Raw genomic sequence first — 23,270 nt, forward strand, 5'->3', positions numbered from 1 at the left:
CGACTCCGGTTCATTGACTCTCTCCGTTCCCCGTCTGGATCTGTCTAGTGACGTCACATCCCAGCTGGTCCATCCAGAATCATCACAATCTATGCAGTGCTTGCGCTCTGTTGAAGATACCAATCAGATGGTTACGTAGTAAGCATTGAGGACTCGGTGTAACACAACAGCCGATAGCCCGTTGTGCGTCACTGACTTGTATAATTCCATGTGTCTGGCACAATTAATGGTGCTGCCTTCGAATACCCGCCATTCCATCTCAAAGTAACCCACTTTTCGATTAGTTCATATCGTTTCTTGTCTGATCTCAGGCTGTCTCATACTGTAACTCAGTCAATCTCGGCCCTCGCATGTCATTTTCATATTCACTCACACCTTCCCTCGGACTTCGGCTGTCGGCGCGGCCTGATGGTTTCCCCGACCGCCCATTCCCAATCGGGATGACGCAATGCATCCCCATTCGTTATTTTTATCTTTTCTCCGCGTTTCGTCAGACATTTATTTAGTCTGGGATTGCTCTTTTCTTTCTTTCTTTTTAGCTAGAATCGTTCAATGTATTCAGCTATCTAGTATCTCAACATGCTACTGTCACTCACCTCCCACTATCCAGTCCTCCTGCTGGGTGGTGCTGTTGTTCTCCTCCTCTACACCATCACCGCCCTGCAGCGCAAATGGTCGCAGTACCGCTTCGCCAAAAACAACCACTGCCAACCTCCAACTCGCATGGAGAGCAACCCCTTGACTTGGGGAACCGACCGCATCTTCGAGCTCATCGACGCTGCCAAACAACACCGACTGCTCGACGTTGGCATCGCCCGCTTCCACCGCTACGGCCACACCTTCTACCACCGCCGTCTCGGAGGCACCGTCTTTAGCACTTGCGAACCCCAGAATATCAAAACCATCCTGTCGCTGCGTTTCAAAGACTACGGTCTCGGAAATCGAATCAGCTCGTTTGGTCCCCTCTTGGGCCATGGAATCTTTACCACGGACGGCGAGCACTGGGCACACTCGCGCGCCATGATCCGACCGAATTTCGTCAAGGACCAAGTCGCGCATCTCGACATCTTCGAAGAGCTCATGGGCGATCTGTTCGAGCTGATCCCCACCGATGGCACCGCGGTCGATCTGCAGGATCTGTTCTTCTGCTACACCATGGACTCGGCGACCGAGTTCCTCTTCGGCCACAATGTGCGAACGCTGAGGAAGCGACGATCCGGGGTTCAGGATCCCTCCGAGCAGGATTTTGCAGCCGCCTTCAACTACTCCCAGGAAGCCATTGCCAACCGTGCCCGCCTGGGGCCTCTGAAGTACCTTTACCGTGACTCCAAGGCCAACGAGACGGATCGGATATGCCACGAGTTGGTCAGCCAGTTTGTCGATCGAGCATTGAAGTTCCGGGAGAGATACGATGAGGAGAAGGCTGTGATGGGAGAAAAGGACGAGAAGAAAGAGAAATACTTGTTTCTGCAGGGACTGGCCCAGCAGACAGGCGACCGTAAGCGTATCCAAGATGAGCTGATGAACGTGCTTCTGGCCGGACGAGACACTACCGCGTCCTTGCTGAGCAACATGTTCTTCATGGTTGCAAAGCGCCCCGATATCTGGAACAAACTGCGCCAAGAGGTGGCTACTCTGGAAGGTCGCGCACCAACATACGAGCAGCTACGCAACCTAACCTATGTCAAGTACTGCTTGAATGAATGTAAGTGTTGCCACTCCGCATACTCTATCAATACTGACTCTTCAGCTCTCCGTTTGCACCCCGTTGTTCCCGGAAATGCGCGAAAGGCGTCAGTAGACACTGTGCTCCCAGTTGGAGGCGGCCCCGATGGTCAATCTCCTGTCTTTGTGCCCAAAGGTTCCATCGTTTCGTATAGCGTGTACTCGATGCATCGTCGCGAGGACTTTTACGGACCGGATGCCCACGAATTCAACCCAGAGCGATGGGCCAGTATCCGACCGGGTTGGGAATATCTGCCATTCAACGGAGGTCCACGCATCTGTGTTGGTCAACAGTATGCCCTTACGGAAGCAGCCTATGTTACCGTACGTCTGGTGCAGCAGTTCTCGACTTTGGAAAGCAGAGATCCTGGGCCATGGGAAGAGGGTCTGACATTGACGCTGTGCTCGAAGAATGGCACCCGAGTCAGCCTGAGACATTAGGCTCTCATTGGAACGAACGTTATGATTTGATGATCAGTTATTTATCACTAATATGTAACACTCACTTCACTCTGGATATGAATGAATAGTGGATATGAATGAATAGTCAAATACACTTTAATCACCCATACTTCTCAGCTCTAGCTATACTACATGTCGACGGTCTTGTTCGGTCGGATGACCTGCATTAATAGATATTCAAATACCCATCAAGTATACTCAATAGCTGTATCTGAACAGAGGATCCTGGATATCGGTGATATCTTCCCCAACTTGGTAATCTCTCTCCTCATGGTGAGTTCGGTCTCTTTTCCTATTTTCAAACCAACAGAGATACCAATAAAGACACATCATGGCAACCAGCAAACACCAGGTCACGATGGCAGTTACAACGCCTTCAAAGTATCGAGGAGCAGCATTCGACTTCCACAGCTGCGGTGAAGCGATGCAGCCAACACAGTATCCAATAAAAAAGAGGGTGTTCACCATGGCTCGTTTTGTATTTCCTTTGACATTGGATGCGCTGAGACTGAGAAGAACAGCCATGACGTCGGAGATGCACGATGCCTGCGTTGTTAGTTTTATCTTTCAATTGACGGTGACTCTTACCAGCCATGAAGAGACAATCAATCCCCATCCAGCAGAGAGAGGTAGTTTCAGCAGGAGGATATTGCCAACGAGGGGAGGAATAGCCAAGAAGATGACGATCAGACTGCGATTGTTGGGAAGGACCAGACAGCCCAGCATTCCCAGCCAGATAAAGGCCATTTGCAATGCACCAGATGGCGATGTGTATAGCATCGTTTCGAACTTGTTGTAATTCAGATTTTTGATGATGAGAGATGCAAACTATCTTGTCAGTATATCTCGATGATGCAAGGAGTCACTTACTGTCAACACGGGCGACTGCATTGTCACCAACACGCCAAAGATGAATGCCAGCCATGCCCTGGCATCGAAAAGAGTCTCTTTGACTTGCGATAGAGAAAACGATGTTTGATCCCCACCTTCTCTATCCAAAGCCATTCGGGCCATGAGTATCTCTCGCTCTCGCCGAGTGAGAAACCATGCCTTGTCTGGACTGGATGGAACGACAAAATAGAACAATACACCACATCCAGCTGTCAAAGCACCGCAGATGAGGAACAAGACTCTCCATGGTGCGAGATGAGAGATTGAGGTCTTGCCGATTCCATACATGAGCAGACTGCCGAGGACTTGGGCGAGTCCATTCATCGTGATCCATACACTGGGGGGTTAGCATGATCCAATATAGAGTAATGAATACATACCCAACGCGTGTCGCATGTTCTTTCTTTCTATACCAAACACTGGTGATGGCCACAAAAGCAGGCGATACCGCGCCTTCACTGACACCAAGCAGGAAGCGAACGGCAGCAAATCCGGCAAAGTTGGCTGGAGCGGCCAGGCACATACATATTCCACCCCAGATGATGCTAAAGAATCAATGCTGCTCTTGAAGATAGACAAAAACTTACATCGTAGCACCCACGAACTTGGTCAGTGGCAGTCGGCTCATCAGGTAGATAAAGGGGTATTCCGATACCAATTGGCCTGTTCATCAGATAATTCAATATAATGGGATAGGGATACTCACCAAGATAGAATAATGAAGAGCACCAGGAATATTGCGACCCCTCAAGGGAAAGATCGTCAATCAGGCCGAATACAGAAGCATAACTCAGACTCTGCTTGTCCAGGTCTATATTGTTAGGCGGATAGACATTAAGACATTAGCGATGAGAACTTACATTGAAAGAAGAACACCAGACACATCTAGACAGTTAGCAACGGCAATGGAGATATATTGCAGACATACCATCGGAAGTATCACAAAGTCAATCTTCCTGACCAATTTGGCTTCTTCCGCTTCGGAAAAAGACAGGATGGAGCCATGGCTGGCATCGACATCATCCGCAACCTTGCCTTTCTTCGACATGATGATGGATCATTGCAAGACAGATGAGGGGCGAGGTGGTTAAGTACAGCTGAAGATGCGGAGAAGATCATCCCTTGATTGGGCCGGATCTTGTTCCTATCGTCGGCAACAGTTTGCGGGGTTACTTGCTATGTTGATAGATGATAGGCGGATGCATCGATTGTAGATGATAGCAGTAGATGCAATTCATCGTTATTGATGCTTTCATGAGAATCATGATCATTGTTTTTCTTCTTGAAGATCACCACTTGTCGATCAGTCTCGAAATTGAGATGTCCACAGCAAGGTGGGAGTGATTCAATCATAATGATCAAATACAGTAGACATGAATATAATGCAATGAGTACTATCAGCCGAGATAGAGATAGCATCGGCTGCTGCACCCGATCAAGTGACCTTGTCTGCGGGGTAATTCCTGCATTGATTCTCCATTTATCTTCAGCTCTCAATCCATTTATTCAATCATCAATTATTCATTCAAAATGAACAAATCCAAGCCGTGGATGCCCCAAGCATCTCCTGATCTCACCTTTATCAATGCGAACATCGTCGATGCTGAGACCAGCCAGATTCTCCCCAATGCCACTGTCCGCATCGGAGATGGACTCATTCTCGATGTAACCACTGGTGATGCCTCGACTGTCGCTGGTCCAAATGTCATTGATCTTCAACATCGCTATATCTGTCCTGGACTGATCGACTGCCATGTCCACATCACCGCCACTCCTGGTGGCTTCTCTCTCAAAGACCTCTTTGCCGCCAGCCCCAACGCCATTGCGTATCGCACCACTTTTGTGGCCCGAGAGATGCTGCTGCGAGGCTTCACAACTGCTCGTGATACTGGAGGTGCCGATAATGCTCTTCGTGATGCCATTGCCGAAGGACTCTTGCCCGGTCCCCGTCTCTTCATCGCCGGCAAGGCACTCTCCCAGACGGGCGGCCATGGCGATTTCCGTGCCAGCTATCAGGGAAATGAGTTCAAGTGCTGCGGTGGGCATTCACCATCGCTTGCTCGCGTGTGCAATGGCGTCCCTGAATGTCTTGAAGCTGCCCGCGATGAGCTGCGACAAGGGGCCAACTTCATCAAGATCATGTGTGGCGGTGGTGTTGCCACTCCCTCTGATGCCCTCGATATGCTGCAATTCACGGCGGAAGAGATCCGGGCCATCACGACGACAGCAGCGTATTCCAAGACATATGTGACGGCCCATGCCTATACGATCGATGCCATCCGACACGCCGTCGACAATGGCGTCCGAGGCATTGAGCACGGCAACTTTATCGATCGCGAGACGGCCGAGTACTGCAGGGAGAAGGGAGTATTTTTCACTCCGACGCTGGTCACCTATCACGGCATGACGCAGCCTCCCTTCGACCAGTTTCTGGATGAATTCAGCCAGCGCAAGAACCGCGATGTGCTGGCCAGTGGGCTGGGCGCACTGGAAATTCTACGCGATGCCGGAGCTACCATGTGCTATGGATCGGATCTGCTGGGGGGATTGCACACGATACAGAATGGGGAGTTTCGCATTCGGTCGGGGGTGCTGAGTGCTGGCGAGATTCTGCAGTCAGCGACAGTCAATGCAGCCCGGTATCTCGGGATGGAGGGGAAGCTGGGATGCATCCAGAAGGGGGCCATTGCCGACCTGCTCGTGTTGGAAGCGAATCCGCTGGAGGATATCACGGTGCTTGATCGGATCAAGGAGTCCATGGTGGCTCTGCTGAAAGACGGACGAGTTGTTGCGCACAAGCTGGATGGACTGGCCGTGGATGCGCTGTATGATCCGTGTGGGATTCAGCCATAGAATATTCAGAGAAGAAGAATAGGAGAACCAATAGCAGACTTTCGATATAAAATTAAGTTGTTCCACGCGAGTGGCTTTGTTCTTGGCGACGATCACTTGGACGAAATGAAGCTATCCCCACTCTTGAAAGTAGTTGGTGGTATCATCAGGGTGAATATTTACCAGGCAGACAGATTGTCGATTTGTTTCAAAACAGGCCATCATGATAGGCTGTCTCTGCCACTCCAGCTTGGCGTCATATCCACTGTTTCATCTAGTCTGGGGCATCTCTGGAGGACGCGAAGTGCCAAGTCCGAGACTTACGCAACGTTTTCCGAGACTAAATAAGCTTGATACAGGTCTGAATATCAGGTCTGAAGATGAGGTTATTGGATATAAATATGGTCAACTGATCGAGATAACATGCAGACACAGCAAACACAACAATGCATCTCTCTACTCTCCTCGTTGCTGCCCTTCTCTCCCCGGCTCTGGCCCATCCTGGCCCTCATCCCCCCATCCAGAAAGGAGAAGTCCTTCGTCGATCTGGTCTCTCTGCGCGATGCTCTGACCATGTCGCCCGGTTCAACGAGAAGCGATGGAAGCGCAACCTGAACAAGCGATCCTCCAACACGACCTACCAGATCACCTCCGAGGCACCCTACTACAACACCATCCAGAATGACACCTGCGTGCTGACTCCAGAGGTGACCGAGGGCCCGTATATCTGGCCTCAGTCGCAGACGCTGCGACAGGACATGAGCGAAGGCCAGCCTGGTGTGCCTCTCTGGCTGGATGTGGGCGTGTTGGACATGGCCACGTGTGAGCCTCTGGAAGGAGTGCTGGTCGACTTCTGGCACTGCAATGCCACTGGCAGCTATTCCAGCTTTACTGGATTGTCTCCGAATACCCCTTTTGAAACGCTGTTGAAGCAGTTGAACGTGTCTTCGTACGAGATGGGCACCACTGATCTGCACACGGACGATACGACCTTTTTGCGAGGAATGTGGCCGACGGACAAGAATGGCATGATGGAGATGAAAACAACTTTCCCTGGTGAGTCAACATGGACATCATATGGTATAGATAGCTAATGAACAGGCTTCTATGTCGAACGAGCCATCCACATCCACGTCCAGGTGCACACCGACTGGGTCACCCGCGGCAATGGCACCATCGCCAAAGGCAAGACGGTCAGTACCGGCCAGCTCTACTTTGACGAGGCATTGGAAAAGAAGATCATGGCATTGGAGCCATATGTGTCGCACACGGAGATCAACCGGACGACCAACGCAGCGGATTCGGTCTATTCGCAGGATACAGAGGGAGGATACAACCCGGTCATCTCGGTGGTTCCCATTGATGGAGAAGATGTGACCAAGGGGATGGTGGGATACATCACCATTGGGGTGGATACAACTGCCGTGGAGGATGAAGTGGCTGTATAGGTATGATATGTATATATTAGACATCATTAGACACCATTAGACAACTGCTTGATTCCTTCATCGTCAAATACTCTCTTTACATGTCCGTGGATGGCAGCGTTGATCATCGCTTTGGCCAGTACATCCACTCTCACCGTCGGCGTCACATTCTTGCTCTCATCTCCAGCCAGGCCAGTGAACACAATGTCAGGGCGCACGATATACGACTCGAAAGTATCACTCTCTGCGTAACGGAGGACATCCTCTCCATCGGCCTGCTTTGTTAGAAAGGCCTTATATTCAGTCTGAATACTCACTCGAATCTGCCGGTATAGCCGACTGAGCCACAGTGTCTTTGTCGGATCGCGTCCAACTAATCCTCCACTGAGATAGACAAATCTGAATCTTTTTCCAGCTGCTGCCTGCCTGCAAGCTGCCGCTGCTGTGCGTGTGTATTCGACGCTCTCTTTGTGGGCTGTTTGGGCGTTTTCTGGCATGCGTGCATTTCCAAGGGACCTTATTCATCAGTAAAGTACAGATATATCATTATAACATACCAGATGCATGATTCGGCTCCGTGAATATCCTGGATCACCCCCTCTGGATATTCCAGAAAGTCGTTGATAAATGCGACCTTGACTTTGGGGTTGTCTGCAATCACAGCATCACGAGTAAGAGCAACAATGGAAGTGATGGAAGAGTTGGCAATACATTGATTCAGAACTTCACGGCCGACAAGACCGGTGCAGCCAGAGAGAATGATCTTCATGTTGATTGAGTCAGAGATCAAGGGATGCTGTTCTCCAAATAGTGACGGAGTTAGGAATTAACGGTGTTATCATCGTGGCAGTGCATTCGTATCCTACATTCCTACATATACAAGTCATCATTTGAGATAATACGACAGATCCCCTCCAGTGCGTTCAAACTCCATCTCGCCATTGCCCAGATACTTGAAGGGATTCGCTGTTTCGTATCGAATATCGAAATGTTCGCCACGGATGGTCTCGAGAGCAGCTATTCGGTCAGCGTCATCCGTAGAGATGGATAGGGACATACCTTTGTAATGGAGAGCACTGCCTGGATACATGGCCGTCGGTGTCTGCTCGTTGCCCTTTGCACTGTTATACCAGGTATGGCATCCCTTGGACCAGACAGCCCGTTTGAGGTTCTCCTGCACAAAGACATAGTAGTCCCGTACGACGGACTCTTTCACCGCGATGGATCTATATTGTTAGCACCATCTGGATACAATCGAGGGAACGTACTTGATATCATCAACCGCCATCTTCTCCACCCAATCCAGCATGTAATCGCCACTCCAGGCCAGCATCTGCGGCACGGATCCATGGCCAATGGGGCAGTTGGGCCCGGCAAACATGAAGAAGTTGGGGATGCCCGCCGCGCAGACGGAAAAGTAGGCTTCTGGTTTCTTCATCCACGCGACGTCCAGGCGATGGCCATCACGACCGATCAGCTTCCACGGAGGAACAAACGAGGTGTTGAATCCAGTGGCACAGACGATAAGGTCAAACTCTTCCTCGCCTTCATCTGTTTCAATTCCATTTGCTGTAATTCGCTTGATCTTGCTGAAACACCATTTGGCATTCTCTTCCTGCAGCGCTTCGAGATATCCATCGCCCGGACTGAGACGACGGCAGCCAGTCTCATATTCCGGAATGAGCTTCTCGATCAAGTGAGGATTCCTGGCCAGCCGCTGCTTCATGACGCCTTCGACCAGATCGTGGATGAACTTGTTCTCTTCCGACCCGGACAGCATCAGCCGGAAGACAAAGTTGACCCTACCATCGTTAGACACGATTATATCCAGACAGGAAAACATACGAGTTTTCAACATATTTTCTGTATGCGAGAAACTTTCCCGGATCATCCGCGAATTCCTGCTTCTCCTCTTCGGTAAAGGCAAAGTTGGTGCCCATCTGGTCTTTGGTGACGTTGCCACACAGATTGGTCGACACCCAGGTGGGCTGGCGGATGTAGTTGACCAGTTTTGACGCTTTCGGCTGGATGGCTGGGACGAGCTGGAGGGCCGAGGAGCCATTGCCAATGACGGCGATCTTCTTGTCTGTATAGTCGTAGTTGGGGTCCCTGGGCTGTCAGCAGCATTCAAAGTATGTTGAAGGTATACACACCATTTGGCGCTGTGAAGCAGCTTTCCTTGGAACGAATGCAGTCCTTCGATGTCGGGCCATTTCCATTGGCTGTTGGTTAGTATGGTTCATTCTTGATATATTTATAGACCTACTTGAGAATGCCACTGCCGTTGATGAGAATATCGGCTTCATCGTGGATGAGACTGCCGTGCTGCTCCAGCTCGATCTTCCACTTGCCATTGTCCTCATCCCAGACCGACTTGGTGATCTTGGTGTTGAAGGTGATATTCTCTCTTAATTTGTACTTCTCTGTCGTGTCCAGGATGTACTGCTGGATTTCTGCTCCTTCCACGTAGAACTTGGACCATCGGGGGTTGGGCTCGAAGGGGAAGACATAGCTGTCTGTGACTATTAGTATAGGATGTATAGTATCATGCAATAACATACGAGCAGGAATGTCACAGCCAACACCGGGATAGACATTCTCATACCAGGTCCCTCCCACCTCATTGTTCTTCTCGTAAATCACCAAATCGACATAATCCAACGGTCGCTCATGCTTCAGCTTGTAGGCCAGCGTCAGACCAGAGAATCCAGCGCCGACACAGACAATCTTCAGTCGGCGCGGACTCAGGCCGAACCGGTCGATCTGGATGCTCCAGTCGTTGTGTTCGCGCGAAGGAGAGCCAGTGGCTTCAGGAACAGGTCTCATTTTGGCGTGGGTGGGTTGATTCCTGCAGTCACAGCGAGGGATTCTGCCCTCATATAAGGTATAACAGCCGGTTAATGGCAATAGCCTCACTGCCGGTATCAGTCGATGGCACCATCAGGGACGTTTCATCGCACGGGCCGTCCTTCCGTCGCCCGTCATGAACCGCGCCGTTAGTGGCAGCTGTCAGTGGATCTGAAGCTATACAACAGCCAATTGTGGTGATGCGGTGATGTTAGCACGATCCTTTACCCACTCGATCCACTTGGTGACATCGTGGTATCTCCTGAGCACAAAGTACAGACCACTCGGTAGTCTGGCTGTCTGGATAACCGAGCGCATGAACCGTGCTGGTCTAGCCTGTCATCCTGGTTCTGGTTCATGAATCAAGTAGTGGATCTGCTGATCCTGAAGGGGCCAATTTGCCCGAATCCTTCGTTCCTGAAATCCTTTTTCTCGACGCAACATTCCTTTTTTTTCAGTCTGTCTTCATTGAAACATCGCCATGGCACAGCCATTGACCTTCCACTGCCAACATGTCGATCAACGCAGTCTTTGGCTCTCCTCCCTCGGGCATTGATCTCAGCGACAACCTCACTCCTCGCAACAATGCCACTGTCATTGCCGTCTATATCCTGGCTGTGTGCCTGGTCGCTCTGCGCTTTGTGGCGCGAATAAAGGCGCAGGGCTCGACGATTGCCACGGACGACTGGCTCATCGTGGGTGCGGTGGTTTCAGTAACCGCCAATGTGGTCTGTACAATAGAGGGTATGTCTTCATTAATCGTACCAGATTATAGCAATTGACAGTTCCCAGCCGGCCAGCATGGCCAGGGAAAACACGTCTGGTCGCTCACGCTGCAGGATGTCAGCGACATGATGAAGGTCCTCTATGCCAACGTCCTCCTCTACGTCGTCACCGTCCCTCTCACCAAGCTGTCTATCATCTTCTTCTACCGTCGCATCTTTGGCATGCACTGGATCCTCTGGGTCTGCTTCTTCCTGACCACCGGCTACTGGTTTTCCTGCACCATCACCTTTCTCGTCGCATGCACGCCCCCATCCTACTACTGGTCACAGTATCTCGATCCCACGGGCGGGAAATGCCGCTTTCCCTTCTATCCGTTCTACGTCGGCAATGCAGCAGCCAATGTGGTGACGGATGGCATCATCCTGATTGTTCCCATTCGCGTCGTCTGGCAGTTGCAGATGCGCACAGCGCAAAAGTGGATGGTCACGGGCATCTTTCTTCTGGGTGGATTGTATGTCCCATATCAAGTGCTATAGAGTGCTCTGCTAATGACAACAGCGTCGTCATTGCCAGCATCATCCGCATCTACTACATGACCTTTTTGAAAAGCTCCCTCGACATCACCTGGATCATGGGCAGTGTCTTTGTCTGGTCCAGCATCGAGCCCTGCATCGGCATCGTCTGTGCCTGTCTGCCCACTCTGCAGCCTCTCCTGCGCCACGCCCTGACGTACATCGTCAATTCCACCAGATCCAAACGCAGCAACGCAGCAGGCGAATCGAGTGGAAAGAGGCCATCCGGTCCATCTGCATCCGAAGGAGTCGACTCCGTCCCAAACATGGATAGAAATCACCGCAAAGGGAGAAGGATCCAACATCCGCTCTGGCGAGACGTCGATGAAGCCGGACTGACGACCAGCTCGACGTTTGTGGAAATGGACAGTCTAGGACGCAATGCCAGCAGCGATGGTGAGGGAAGCGAAGGCTCTCAGATGGGGATCAGAGTCAAAAGTGATTTCCACTGGACTGAAGAGCATCCCCAGCATGTATAATATATATGGATATCTCTTACGAATGATGAATTTCTTTTGTTTATTTTGCCACGTCACTATCTTGACGTGGCGTCTCCACCGTCACTTATTTATTCTCCCATCCTCATCTTTTGCATTGCATCTATTTATTGACGATCGAAATGCCGAAAACATACGTAGGTTATCTCTCTATCAGAGAGTCAGGCTAATCCATCCAGGCAATGCGCGTTCTGTTCAACAGAAACGAACTCAACCAAGTGACCAATCAATGGGAAAAGAGGTATATCTTTCTATCACCGCATAATATATGCATAATATATCTGACATCTCAGCTACACGAGTGAAATCGCCAAAAGAGGGGGCAAAGTGACGCGACTGAATGCGCCACTTACTGCATCCAGCACCCACAGCTTCATCTACCAGTATGTCTCTATATATTTGATAGACAAAACTAACAGAGCCAGCGTCACCATGCCCGATAGAGCACCTCGGATTGACGATGTGAAATTCGGACCGAAGAGAATGGAGAAGCTGGGCAAGGTGGTCGATGGGTGGATTGTCAAGGACTGAAATAGAACCATGGTTCAGCCTTTCTTATGCATAATAAGCAATAATAGACTCTGATCTGCATGGAATATCATTCGGTGATATTAATATCTGCACAGCCTATGGATCACAGCCTCATCAGGAAACAGTCTCACGTGATGACACTGCCATATGTCTGTTATATAGCAGTCATCATCATCATTAAGACACAGAATAATCGAATCATATCTGTCATGGCTGTCAACCTGTCTCAATGTAACACTATTCCATATCGTGCTCCTCGCCAAAAACCAAAAGGCGTCCAAAAAGCCCGCAGAAAACACGCCACGATCCCAGATTTCAATCCAGATAATTCAGACTCTCCGTTTATCAAAAGGTAAGCAGATCATCTATATGCATGTCAACTCTGACGATGCAGTTTCTTCTCTCTCCCATCCGAAATACGAAACCATGTATACCGCATGCTCCTCGTCCAGCCATGCAAGTTCGACATGCGACACAACCTGGGCTATTGCCAGAAATTTACCTTCCATCATCCAGGACCGGCCTTGACATATGAGAGCACCAAAGGTACAACATGCGCAGAATGCGAGGTAAATAACTGGCTTTACCCAACCGGTATCTATCCTAAGCCTTTTGTCTCGCCGGCTCGTAGCAAATGGGCCCCTCCAATGAAAAACGAGTTCTTCTGTGACAATTGCTATTGGCACAAGATTCGAAGCAAGGAAGAAAAGCCCGGTCCAAGTCTATACACCCTGCCGTGCCTGTGCACGCGACGAAGCCTGGATATCATGGTGGTCAACAAACGGTTCTATGATGAAACAGCCTGGCTCTTCTGGAGCGAAAACCACTTTGCCTTTGAAAATTATCAGCTGCTACAGGGCTTTCTATCTGGCATTCGTCCGGAGGTCAGATCTTGGATTCGATATATCACGCTCGTGACAGACAATGCAGACAAAGACGGCGAATTGATCAGTTGGAGACCGTTGCGTCCTTGTTGGGAACTCCTCCAACAGTGTGACGGACTGACGGCGTTGAACCTCGACGCGGTGGTTCTCGCAAACATCCACGCTATAATGAGTGTGCTACACCTCAAAGCCAAGAAAGTCTCTTTTATATCTCTGCCAGGTGCGGCTGAGACTAAATATGAATTCCACGGTGCATTTCCCTGGCAGGCTGAACGCATGCGAAAAGTCGTCCGCAACCCGTTGGCAGATCTGCTCGCATCGACCATTGTGTCGCAAAAGCTGCCCAAGTCAGAGCTACTGCGGCAGAATTTTGCACAGTTTAGAGAAAGCCAAAGGATGAATGACGATGAATCTGATTGGTAGAATGGAGATCTTGTGTTGATCTTTAGATATCTGTCATGTGACTACCCCTCCAAATCACGTGGGCGGGGGCTGCCATCCCACCAATAATGGCTGCTTTGGTCCGGCAGAATCTCTCCGCCTCCCACTTTTTCAATTTTTTTTCTTTTCTCTTATCGCTTTTCGCCGTTGGGCTTCATGAGTCACGACGACACCTTCCTCTCCCTATAATCGCCTTTTCTCTGCCTCGCAGCGTTCGTTCCTTATTCTGCAAGGCCCTCCGTCTCTAAAATCGCCCCTTCGCCATGGCTAACACAAACGCGACCGAGGCAATCCCTCACAATGCCTTCGACACCATCCTGACCCTCGACTTCGGTTCCCAATAGTATGTCACGATCTTGAAGGAATGCTGGCATGGAGCTGACAGAGCAGTACCCACCTCATCACTCGCCGTCTACGAGAAATCAATGTCTACTCCGAGATGTTGCCCTGCACCCAGAAGCTCGCCGATCTGGGCTGGAAGCCCAAGGGTATCATCCTCTCCGGTGGCCCGTACTCCGTCTACGAGGACGGTGCTCCCCACGTTGACCCCGCCTTCTTCGAACTCGGTGTCCCCATTCTCGGTATCTGCTACGGTCTGCAGGAGATCGCCCACCGTGTCCACGCCGACAACGTCGTCGCCGGTACCGCCAGAGAATACGGTCACGCTGAGCTGAAGGCCACCAGCTTCGGAGGACATGTCGACAGACTGTTCAAGGGTCTGGAGGATACCATGACTGTTTGGATGTCGCACGGTGACAAGCTCCGCAACCTGCCCGAGGGCTTCCACACCGTTGGCGTGACCCAGAACTCGGAGTACGCTGCCATCGCCCACAAGACTGACCCCGTTTACGGCATTCAGTTCCACCCCGAGGTCACCCGTGAGTTGCCATTGCCTGGAAATACCCATTGCGTGGACTAACAATATCAGACACTCCCCAGGGTGGTCAGCTCCTCAAGAACTTCGCCGTCGACATTTGCGGTGCCTCCCAGAACTGGACCATGGCCAAGTTCATCGACCAAGAGATCACCCGTATCCGCAACTTGGTTGGCCCCGACGGCCAGGTCCTCGGTGCTGTCAGCGGTGGTGTCGACTCGACCGTTGCCGCCAAGCTGATGACCGAAGCCATTGGTGACCGATTCCACGCCGTGCTGGTCGACAACGGCTGCATGCGATTGAACGAGTGCGCCATGGTCAAGGAGATCCTCCAGGAGCAGCTGGGTATCAACTTGACTGTCGTTGATGCTGGCGAGCAGTTCCTGGCCGGTCTCAAGGGCGAGGAGGACCCCGAGAAGAAGCGCAAGTTCATCGGTGGTAAATTCATCGATGTCTTTGAGGATGAAGCTAGAAAGATTGAATCGCAGAACGCCGGTCGCGTTGAATGGTTCTTGCAGGGAACTCTCTACCCTGGTAAGTTTGTTCGAACACAGAAATATGGCACTGGCTAATTTTTTAGACGTCATCGAAAGTATCTCGTTCAAGGGACCCTCGCAAACCATCAAGACTCACCACAACGTCGGAGGTATCGCTGAGCGTCTGATGGCTGGCCACGGCCTCAAGCTGATTGAGCCTTTGCGTGAGCTCTTCAAGGATGAGGTCCGCGAGCTCGGCAAACAGCTCGGAATTTCTCCCGAGCTGGTTGGCCGTCACCCCTTCCCAGGTACGTTCAATTAATCCAGCCATTCATGATACGCTAACCCTGTTAGGCCCCGGTATTGCCATCCGTGTTCTTGGTGAGGTCACCAAGGAGAAGGTCGAGGCTGCCCGCAAGGCCGACCACATCTTCATTTCCATGATCAAAGAAGCTGGACTTTATGATCAGATTGGACAGGCCTACGCTGCCTTGGACCCCTCGCGGGCCGTCGGTGTCATGGGCGACAAGCGCGTGTACGCCAACATCATCCTCCTCCGTGCCATCCAAACAAAGGACTTTATGACTGCCATTCCTTTCCCCTTCGACCACGAGTTCTTGACCAAGGTGTCTACCCGCATCATCAACGAGGTCGACGGAGTGTGCAGAGTTGCCTACGACTACACCAGCAAGCCCCCTGGTACCATTGAGATGGAGTAAACGGTTTAAATAGAATATAGGTTGGAACGAAAATTGTCTTTATGAGCTATGTGCATATACAACGATGAGTTAATCAATTGATTTATGTTACTTAACAAGGGTTATTATACTGCATACACGGGGATAACATCAAACACTTCATCCGAGCTGGACATGATGTACTACTGCACCTCAGCAATAGTTCCGCTGCTCTCGAATAATACGACACCATCATAATCAACACTTTTAATCACGTCTGGCAATTCAGTGAAACCTTGACGAGTACGCGTCCAAATGCGGGGTTGCCAAGGATCCCTGATGGCTCCTCGCGCAGAGAATGAAATCATGCAACATGAAGTGCCAGGTCAGTGCCAATCCGCCTCGTCTCATAGGCTAGCATGAGCGGGGTAGACAGTCTGTCGGCTGGAATGGTACCTTTGCATCCAATGAATGTCGAACACAAATGGGGGAGGCGTGATTCGAGACTCACTGGAGACGATCGTACGGGAGCTATTTTGGTCTGGAGTGACCCATAGAGCTTATTCGCGATCGGATATGCCTGGCATTACTGTTGTTCTATTGCTATGGAGTATGCCAGACGGACTGTTTGTTCTTGATACGACTTGATTGGTGTGCTGGCTGTGAGCTCCTATGCCCATCCCCTACTCCGTACATGTCGACGGCATGGATTGCGGCCAGTCTTTCTTAACCCCAGGATTATCGACAGGGATGCATCACACCACCAGACACACAACAGCATATTCTGAAACTCTCGTATTGACTACGCTAATACGACTAAACTCCAAATCATGATCATGATATTTACGAAAAACGCCATCCCCAGCCATCCCGTGACTGAACCGAACAAAAGAAAGAAAGGAAGATAAAGACGGTAAAGATCCTGCTAGCCACGTCCCTGTCCTCCATCGCTAGAATATATGCATCATATCGTAATCGTAAACGAGGGGTTTATCTGAAGCGTCGAAAATAGCGCAGGGTGAGATACACAGCCCCCATCGTTGTGTAGGCTGCTCCTCCGGCGGTGATCCAGACGGGACGATGAAGGCTGAAGGATGTTCGGAGGACCTGTCCTTTGGGTTTGTCTTGTCTTATTAGTATCCAGTCTCCAGATGGAGGCACATAGAAGGGAAGAAGGGGGGGGGGGGGGGCTACCTGTTGCAAATCTGGATCGCGAGTTACCGAGTTGCTGTCTGAAGCGTCCGGGCATGGACAGGAGGCTCTGCATGATCTGGCTTGATGACATTTTGATACTTTGAAGTTTCAAATACTAGAAGTGAAAGTAGTGAAGTAGTTCAGATAGTAGAAGTGATGAAAATGCTCTTATAGATAGATATCTTGTGGATAGTGAAGAAGTCAACCAAACCAGCCAGTCGTGCTACACCCCTTATATACCTCTCTGACTGCACAGAAATAGGGCCAACCCTCCCTTTGCCCTGACGATGTTGTACTCGATGCGGGGTAGTCACACGACAAGGTTACAGGCAGAAGATCATCAGATGTCGACGACCTGACTGGCGGGTGGTCTGATATCGTATCCTACATCCCTGCAGGGTGGCAAGCAGTGATGCCCATTATTGCTTCTGGATGGTAATATACCTTCCCCCTTTTTACAATGAGTGTGGTTGAGATAATCAGGGGAGTGGAAGATCATACGTTGTGTACTTGATACGATAAGGGCGCCCCGTCTTCTCCATTTGTACTTTGTACTGTGTACCATAAGTCTGCTGGTCTATGACCTGGGCTCCTCGCTCACTGCTGCTGCCTCAGAGATCGGCGGTCTCGACTATATTGTGGCGGTTCATGGAGGGAGGGGAATTTGATACGTAAGGTAGACCTACAGGACTGGGATGTGGTCGTCGACAACCTAGGCTGTCCCCTTGTCGATGGTCTCATAGTGCATGTTGATATAACTGATTATCCTTCATTATACTATGAAATATATTAATATATCTTAATTTATGCATTTATTAACTGTTAACTGTAACTATCGACTGTTGTAGTGTCTTCAGTGTATGGAGGATTAACTTTGCCCCACTGCGCCCGTACAAAATCCGGGGAAGTTGTGGGGGGCTCCACTTTCCCTTTTGATAAGATACACATTTTGTATATTCAGCGTCGTTATATTAGTAAATAGTATGCTGCCATTTTTAAGGACGTATATAAGCGATTTCCAGTCATGAAGTATAATAATAAGAGCTATCATGTACTCCATGAATCGATGAACAAATGTTACTCATATACATTTTTATATATATAACAATCATAGATCAAGCTGATGAATATGTCAATAGATGTCCTCTTTTCTTTGCCCTTCTTCTTTTCCTTCCTGTAAGACGAAAGAATCCCACTTGCGTTTATATAAAGTGCGAAATTGTGGGTAACCTTGCGTTCTTAATTTACTGTCCTCCAGCCCGTACCTACCATTCCACTCAACAGAATCAACTACATTAATACCAAAGGAATTAAGCGACCCTGAATCCAATGTGTCAGATTAAATTAGCTTTCAAGTTAAGGCTAGGCCAATCAAGACAGTATCAATGAAACAGTCAAGTTTAAAGCCGCATGAATGAAGGGGGCCTATAGAATAGCGTTATACAATTCCATAGTCATACAATCATCATTCTTACTCTGGGGTATTTAAATATCGAGAGCAAACAGCGGATTACTACCTACATGTGCCCAAGGCCAAACAAAACATGGTACAGATATTATGCACCATATCCCCTCGATGTTACGTTCGAAAGGGTCCTCCTTGACCTGTCCTGTGCTATTATATTATAATTCTCGATCTATCAGTAGATATCATTAGAACAGAGACTAAGACAGGGTCGCAAATTTACTTTGCTCCAATAACTTGATTTCGCGACCGCATATTGTAAGATGAAATCCAAATCCTTGGGCTGCAGAATGAATGGCTACATTGCAATTGCCACCAGTTCTCGACCAAGATAAGACTACTTTGAACTCCATCTCTGAAAAGAACGTTCGCACATTGTGTTATAGTACAGCTAAGGGACCTAGAATATAATAACCAGATTGATAAACCATTACACGTTCCAGATATGATGTGTGCTGAAAGTGGTTAATCAACATTTAGTAGGGTTGACTTCAATGATAAATGATATAATACAACAGCACAAATGTCTCTCTGACTAGATGTAGAAAGGAGACTGCAGAGCTTCTATAGTGGGTGTTGATTAAAGGCAGATCTGAAGGAGGGGTATCCTATGCCTCGGTTATATGGTCAGTCCACTTGGCAAACCCCCTCAGCTGTCTTCCTCATCGGCAAACAGTTGCATAAAGTCCAGCCAGCTACAGTCATAAATGTGGATATTCTTCCAAAATACGATGTGTTCAGCTACAATCTGACGATCAACAGGAGCTATTGGCCACTGGCCCGAACTAACCATTCCACTATTGATACAGGGTGCGGAAGCTGAAAATACCATAGCCAATCAGAAGATCGATTGCCACCGAACATGTTCGTGTTATCCAACATGGCAATAATGAACCATATCAGATGGGGAGTATTCCAGCGGCTAATTGATCAGCATAGCCACGCTGTCTATGGCTGGATAGAAGATCAGAGTCACGGTAAAGGATTCAAAGAAAATCCCTCACCTTCAACATGAACTCGCTATCTGCGGCTGTTTAGGTTAATGTACTTTGTCTGCTGATAGTACCTCGCTGTCTGTAAGAAAGCCATATAAGATCTTCCATTCTCTCTATTTCCCTTCTTGCAATCCAACCCAGTCAACCCGGCTTATAAGCCTTTTTATATATTAATCACGATGAAGCTGGCCACCCTCCTGGCCGTGTTCCTTGCCGGAACAACCTTTGCCGCTGTTGAAAACATCGGCCTATCCAGGGATCATGTGACATGCGGTTGGACCTGACCATCCTTCAATACTTTATCATTGCTGACAGGTCATAGATGGCACGAGGTATACCAGTGACGATATTGAAATCGCTGCCAACGCTGCATTGGCGCTACACAATGCCAAAAGGAGAATTGGTGAGAACCAAGACTCAGCAGCTAATCCAGCCGTCCATGACTAACTGCTACGCAACAGGGCCCCATCCAGCTGGAGACCGCCGAAACTATCCCCATCGATTCTACAACGACGAGAACCTTGCTCTAGCTCCGGCCTGCGTCGGAGGAAATGCATTGGAAGAATTCCCGCTTACTCGCACTTACCGGTACACTGGAGGGGAGGCGAGAACCCAACGAGTAGTCGTCAACTACGTCAACGCGAATGATGTGCGGTACGTTTATCCCACCACTATTTGAGAATATATGCTGATCATGACCCAGACTCTGCGCGGTCATGTTCCATCGGCAGAGCGATGGCAGATTTATAGCATGTAATTGGAGGAATCCTGCAAGACTCGAATTGGTGTAATTTTTGAATCTAGTCATAAACCCAACAGGTGCAGGGAAGAGATAGAGTTCACAGATAAGACAACATCAGAGTCAATCTACATCTTATCACGGCGATTTGGCCTCGAAATTCGCAGGCCCCGCCCAGATCCTCAATCTCTTTCCAAAACACTGAACCCCCACGAGTATTAGAAAGGCACCTCCCACAACGCCCGTCATCGTTCCAAACTGTCTCTTCGCTCCCTGCTTCTCTGACCATTCCACCATGAAATAACTCACGATGAAGCCTCCCACTGTCCGACCGAAACTAACCCACGCTGCTACTTCGCCACTGGCTTCCGGGTATGAATGTAGAAGATATGCGCTGATAGCGACCGTGACGTTGAGAATGCCGAAGACAAAACAACCCCAGCCCAACGAGACCAACATATAGTGATACCCGTTTTCCAGGGCGAACCCGAGCAGAATCAAACCGGCGATCATGAATGGCGCCACTACCCAGATGGCGAACAGACGATGTTCAGGCTCAAGACAGCCCCCGTTGCGGCGGGCAGCGACGGTGGCGACGAAGTCGTGAAGCCAGTGGCCGGTAGTTTCCGCGAGAATGACTGCGACGATGGGAGTAAAGTAGAAGAAGCCTATCATATTAGTGGTTTTCTATCATGGATATAGTGGCATACCGATTTGCTTTGGGCCAAAGCCGTAGAGAGGGCCAACGAAGATGGACAGAGTGGTGTTGATTCCGATGACCCATGCAAAGGTGGGGATATAATACAGCATCACCAGCAATACTGGTGGTTTGCAGAGAATAATCGCAGGCCGTCTGATGGCATCGAGCAAAGTCGTCTGCAAATAACCAGTCTGCCACTGCTGTATCCCCAGCATCCGCTTCCATCGTGGTCCATTCGGTGCCAATTCCGGCTGACCCGTTCGACGGTCATAGTACGTTTCATCTACAAACAGGATAATCGCAATAAGGCACAGGCCAGTCTCGATGGTATAGACGCCAAATGCCCATCGCCAGATCTGCGTGTTGGTGATAAACGCAGCAATGAGAGGCCCAAGATACGGCGACAGGATGATGAAGCTGGACCAGATGTTAATCTTCCTGGCGTGTTCATGGAAGAAGAACATGTCTTTGATAAACATGAGGCCACCCTGATGGTCAGCTGTATTCGAATGTAAACAGTTCTATACGTACTCCCTGGGCAACGGTGGAAAAGAACGCATTCAGAATACGAGAAGCCTACATGGTCAGCTGCATCTACAGTCTGGAGATCGACATACCATGAACGATTCAAAGCTCTGGGCAGCAGCACACCAAATGGCTGTTCCCAATCCAATTAACATGAACCAGAACAGCATTGGATATCGACCGAAATAGGCAGACAGCGCGACGGCAACAACGCCTCCTGCGCCGATCATAAAGACACTGCCGACTTGAGAGTGATTGACATGGTCTTTTGTCATATTCCATTCTCTGCTTGGTCAGAATAGTGTATGATAAGTATCAGAGAACTCACTCAGCTTGGGGAATCAGAGTAATGGCACCAGTGGCGCTGCCATAGTCGGGGAGAAAGGAAGTGATGGAGATGATGAACAGAATGAGGTGTTTCTTATGCCAGGACCAGTTGAGAGGATCATATGGAGAACTGCTGGGCTGTGGAATTAGGACTTTGCTGCCATCAGAAGTAGTCTGTAGATTCTCGTCTGCAATTGAAGTATCCAGAATGTATCCTCCTTTATCGACTTCATGCTGACCTTGTTGGGCGCTTTTCTCTTGGTCAGATATAGAATTCGGTGGGTGAAAACCTTCAATATCCATGTTTTCGTTGATAGAAATTCGGGGATTAAACTCTGGCTTAAATCAAACTTATAACTCTATGCATAGATAAACTCCGTCTGTCGTGGTACAATAATAGAGACCGAAACACGATATGCATCGCCTTTGATGCACGACAAGTCATCGCGTGGAGCTGAATGGCCTCGTGTTGGCCAGATTGTTATCGTGGTTAAGGCTGAGATGCATACCACCAATCATTGTGTTCAGGCAGACGATGTCGTGTTCGATCTCAGAGCACCAAAAGGCCAGTGATCGTCCCCATTCATGGATCGTGACTTGTTTCGCCATTGATAGGCGTCTATACCAAGATGCTATACAAGGATCATGCCTCACCGCAATTCAGACCGCGTCAAAAGGGCGAAACCCCATAGTCACCGAGCACCTTTCCAGCCTCGCCATCTTTCTCTCCCCTCACCACGACAGCCACTCGTCGCCCTCCATCTTCCGGCTCTGCTGCCTTTCTCCTCCTCAATGACTCGGCGTCGCCTGTGAAATTCGTGGCGCATAACCCGGGATCGGCGGCAAAGACCTTGAACCCCTCATCCTTCAGTCGAGCCCAGTACATGACCATCAGCATGTTGACGGCCGCTTTGCTCGTGCGGTATTCCGTTCCATTCGGGTTGTAATACGGGGAATTGGGATCTGCTGCGTGGGTGATGGAGCCCATGCTCGAGCTCACAAAGACCAGACGAGGCTCGGACGATTCACGGAGAAGATGCAAAAAGGCTTCAGTGACACTCAAAGCACCGACTACGTTGACATCGAGGACTTTGCGAAAGGCATCACGATTTGGCGGATTCGTCAGAGCTATAATTCCGGCGTTGTTGACGAGGATATCAAGTCGTCCGTATTCAGCTGCAATGCGAACTGCTGCTTCGTCGACCGACTTGTCATCAGTCACGTCGATCTGAGTGTAAGAAGCTGATCCTTTGGGTTCAGGAAGAGACTGTAGAGTCTTCACTGCGTCACCCCCTTTGACGGGATCGCGACAGCCCAGGATGACATGGTAGTTGTCGGCGAGGATGAGGTTTTTGGCAGTTTCAAAGCCAATGCCTTGGTTGGCACCTGATATTGTTAGAATAGAGTATACAAGACATGAAGACAGACATACCAGTGATGAGGACGAGTGTCTTTTCGGCCAT

General features: G+C 49.6%; 12 protein-coding genes across 12 annotated transcripts; 7 read left to right on the plus strand and 5 right to left on the minus strand.

Moving 5' to 3' along the window:
• Nucleotides 1-579: 579 nt before the first annotated feature.
• ASPWEDRAFT_32301 (cytochrome P450) lies at nt 580-2,166 on the plus strand (the record flags this gene model as incomplete). The annotated part of the gene is made up of 2 exons (XM_040833642.1): nt 580-1,705; nt 1,751-2,166. The coding sequence occupies 2 exons, from the start codon at nt 580-582 to the stop codon at nt 2,164-2,166; spliced, it is 1,542 nt and encodes a 513-aa protein (XP_040683750.1).
• Nucleotides 2,167-2,385: 219 nt separating this feature from the next.
• ASPWEDRAFT_32302 (uncharacterized protein) lies at nt 2,386-4,126 on the minus strand (the record flags this gene model as incomplete). Its single annotated transcript, XM_040833643.1, has 8 exons — nt 2,386-2,733; nt 2,776-3,015; nt 3,058-3,415; nt 3,459-3,623; nt 3,666-3,741; nt 3,785-3,889; nt 3,939-3,963; nt 4,007-4,126. The coding sequence occupies 8 exons, from the start codon at nt 4,124-4,126 to the stop codon at nt 2,386-2,388; spliced, it is 1,437 nt and encodes a 478-aa protein (XP_040683751.1).
• A 452-nt stretch (nt 4,127-4,578) lies between these two features.
• Nucleotides 4,579-6,100, plus strand: ASPWEDRAFT_45658 (uncharacterized protein). Its single transcript, XM_040836590.1, has one exon. The coding sequence runs from the start codon at nt 4,609-4,611 to the stop codon at nt 5,929-5,931; it is 1,323 nt and encodes a 440-aa protein (XP_040683752.1). The 5' UTR covers nt 4,579-4,608; the 3' UTR covers nt 5,932-6,100.
• Nucleotides 6,101-6,356: 256 nt separating this feature from the next.
• On the plus strand, nt 6,357-7,358 carry ASPWEDRAFT_120956 (intradiol ring-cleavage dioxygenase; the record flags this gene model as incomplete). Its single annotated transcript, XM_040829033.1, has 2 exons — nt 6,357-6,966; nt 7,012-7,358. 2 exons carry the CDS (start codon nt 6,357-6,359, stop codon nt 7,356-7,358), a joined length of 957 nt encoding a protein of 318 aa, XP_040683753.1.
• On the minus strand, nt 6,951-8,106 carry ASPWEDRAFT_62778 (putative nucleoside-diphosphate-sugar epimerase; the record flags this gene model as incomplete). The annotated part of the gene is made up of 4 exons (XM_040838670.1): nt 6,951-6,966; nt 7,012-7,612; nt 7,655-7,853; nt 7,895-8,106. The coding sequence occupies 3 exons, from the start codon at nt 8,104-8,106 to the stop codon at nt 7,385-7,387; spliced, it is 639 nt and encodes a 212-aa protein (XP_040683754.1). The 3' UTR covers nt 6,951-6,966; nt 7,012-7,384.
• ASPWEDRAFT_45660 (flavin-containing monooxygenase) lies at nt 8,081-10,167 on the minus strand. Its single transcript, XM_040836591.1, has 6 exons — nt 9,899-10,167; nt 9,604-9,853; nt 9,491-9,559; nt 9,183-9,446; nt 8,606-9,139; nt 8,081-8,563 (listed from the first exon to the last, which is right to left on the minus strand). Exons 1-6 carry the CDS (start codon nt 10,161-10,163, stop codon nt 8,224-8,226), a joined length of 1,722 nt encoding a protein of 573 aa, XP_040683755.1. The 5' UTR covers nt 10,164-10,167; the 3' UTR covers nt 8,081-8,223.
• A 529-nt stretch (nt 10,168-10,696) lies between these two features.
• Nucleotides 10,697-11,961, plus strand: ASPWEDRAFT_120507 (putative integral membrane protein Pth11-like; the record flags this gene model as incomplete). Its single annotated transcript, XM_040828993.1, has 3 exons — nt 10,697-10,928; nt 10,977-11,421; nt 11,469-11,961. The coding sequence occupies 3 exons, from the start codon at nt 10,697-10,699 to the stop codon at nt 11,959-11,961; spliced, it is 1,170 nt and encodes a 389-aa protein (XP_040683756.1).
• Nucleotides 11,962-12,719: 758 nt separating this feature from the next.
• ASPWEDRAFT_176766 (uncharacterized protein) lies at nt 12,720-13,817 on the plus strand (the record flags this gene model as incomplete). Its single annotated transcript, XM_040831550.1, has 2 exons — nt 12,720-12,862; nt 12,905-13,817. 2 exons carry the CDS (start codon nt 12,720-12,722, stop codon nt 13,815-13,817), a joined length of 1,056 nt encoding a protein of 351 aa, XP_040683757.1.
• Nucleotides 13,818-13,926: 109 nt separating this feature from the next.
• Nucleotides 13,927-16,145, plus strand: gua1 (GMP synthase (glutamine-hydrolyzing)). The gene is made up of 5 exons (XM_040836592.1): nt 13,927-14,178; nt 14,226-14,713; nt 14,764-15,243; nt 15,290-15,493; nt 15,540-16,145. The coding sequence occupies exons 1-5, from the start codon at nt 14,099-14,101 to the stop codon at nt 15,902-15,904; spliced, it is 1,617 nt and encodes a 538-aa protein (XP_040683758.1). The 5' UTR covers nt 13,927-14,098; the 3' UTR covers nt 15,905-16,145.
• Nucleotides 16,146-19,233: 3,088 nt separating this feature from the next.
• Nucleotides 19,234-20,806, plus strand: ASPWEDRAFT_45669 (uncharacterized protein). The gene is made up of 4 exons (XM_040836593.1): nt 19,234-19,789; nt 19,839-19,919; nt 19,978-20,170; nt 20,220-20,806. The coding sequence occupies exons 1-4, from the start codon at nt 19,696-19,698 to the stop codon at nt 20,305-20,307; spliced, it is 456 nt and encodes a 151-aa protein (XP_040683759.1). The 5' UTR covers nt 19,234-19,695; the 3' UTR covers nt 20,308-20,806.
• ASPWEDRAFT_176769 (uncharacterized protein) lies at nt 20,394-22,110 on the minus strand (the record flags this gene model as incomplete). Its single annotated transcript, XM_040831551.1, has 5 exons — nt 20,394-20,923; nt 20,966-21,443; nt 21,487-21,531; nt 21,573-21,765; nt 21,809-22,110. The coding sequence occupies 5 exons, from the start codon at nt 22,108-22,110 to the stop codon at nt 20,394-20,396; spliced, it is 1,548 nt and encodes a 515-aa protein (XP_040683760.1).
• Nucleotides 22,111-22,477: 367 nt separating this feature from the next.
• ASPWEDRAFT_176770 (uncharacterized protein) lies at nt 22,478-23,270 on the minus strand (the record flags this gene model as incomplete). Its single annotated transcript, XM_040831552.1, has 2 exons — nt 22,478-23,193; nt 23,240-23,270. 2 exons carry the CDS (start codon nt 23,268-23,270, stop codon nt 22,478-22,480), a joined length of 747 nt encoding a protein of 248 aa, XP_040683761.1.

The sequence above is a fragment of the Aspergillus wentii genome (assembly GCF_001890725.1).
Source record: "Aspergillus wentii DTO 134E9 unplaced genomic scaffold ASPWEscaffold_9, whole genome shotgun sequence".
Lineage (NCBI taxonomy): Eukaryota > Fungi > Ascomycota > Eurotiomycetes > Eurotiales > Aspergillaceae > Aspergillus > Aspergillus wentii.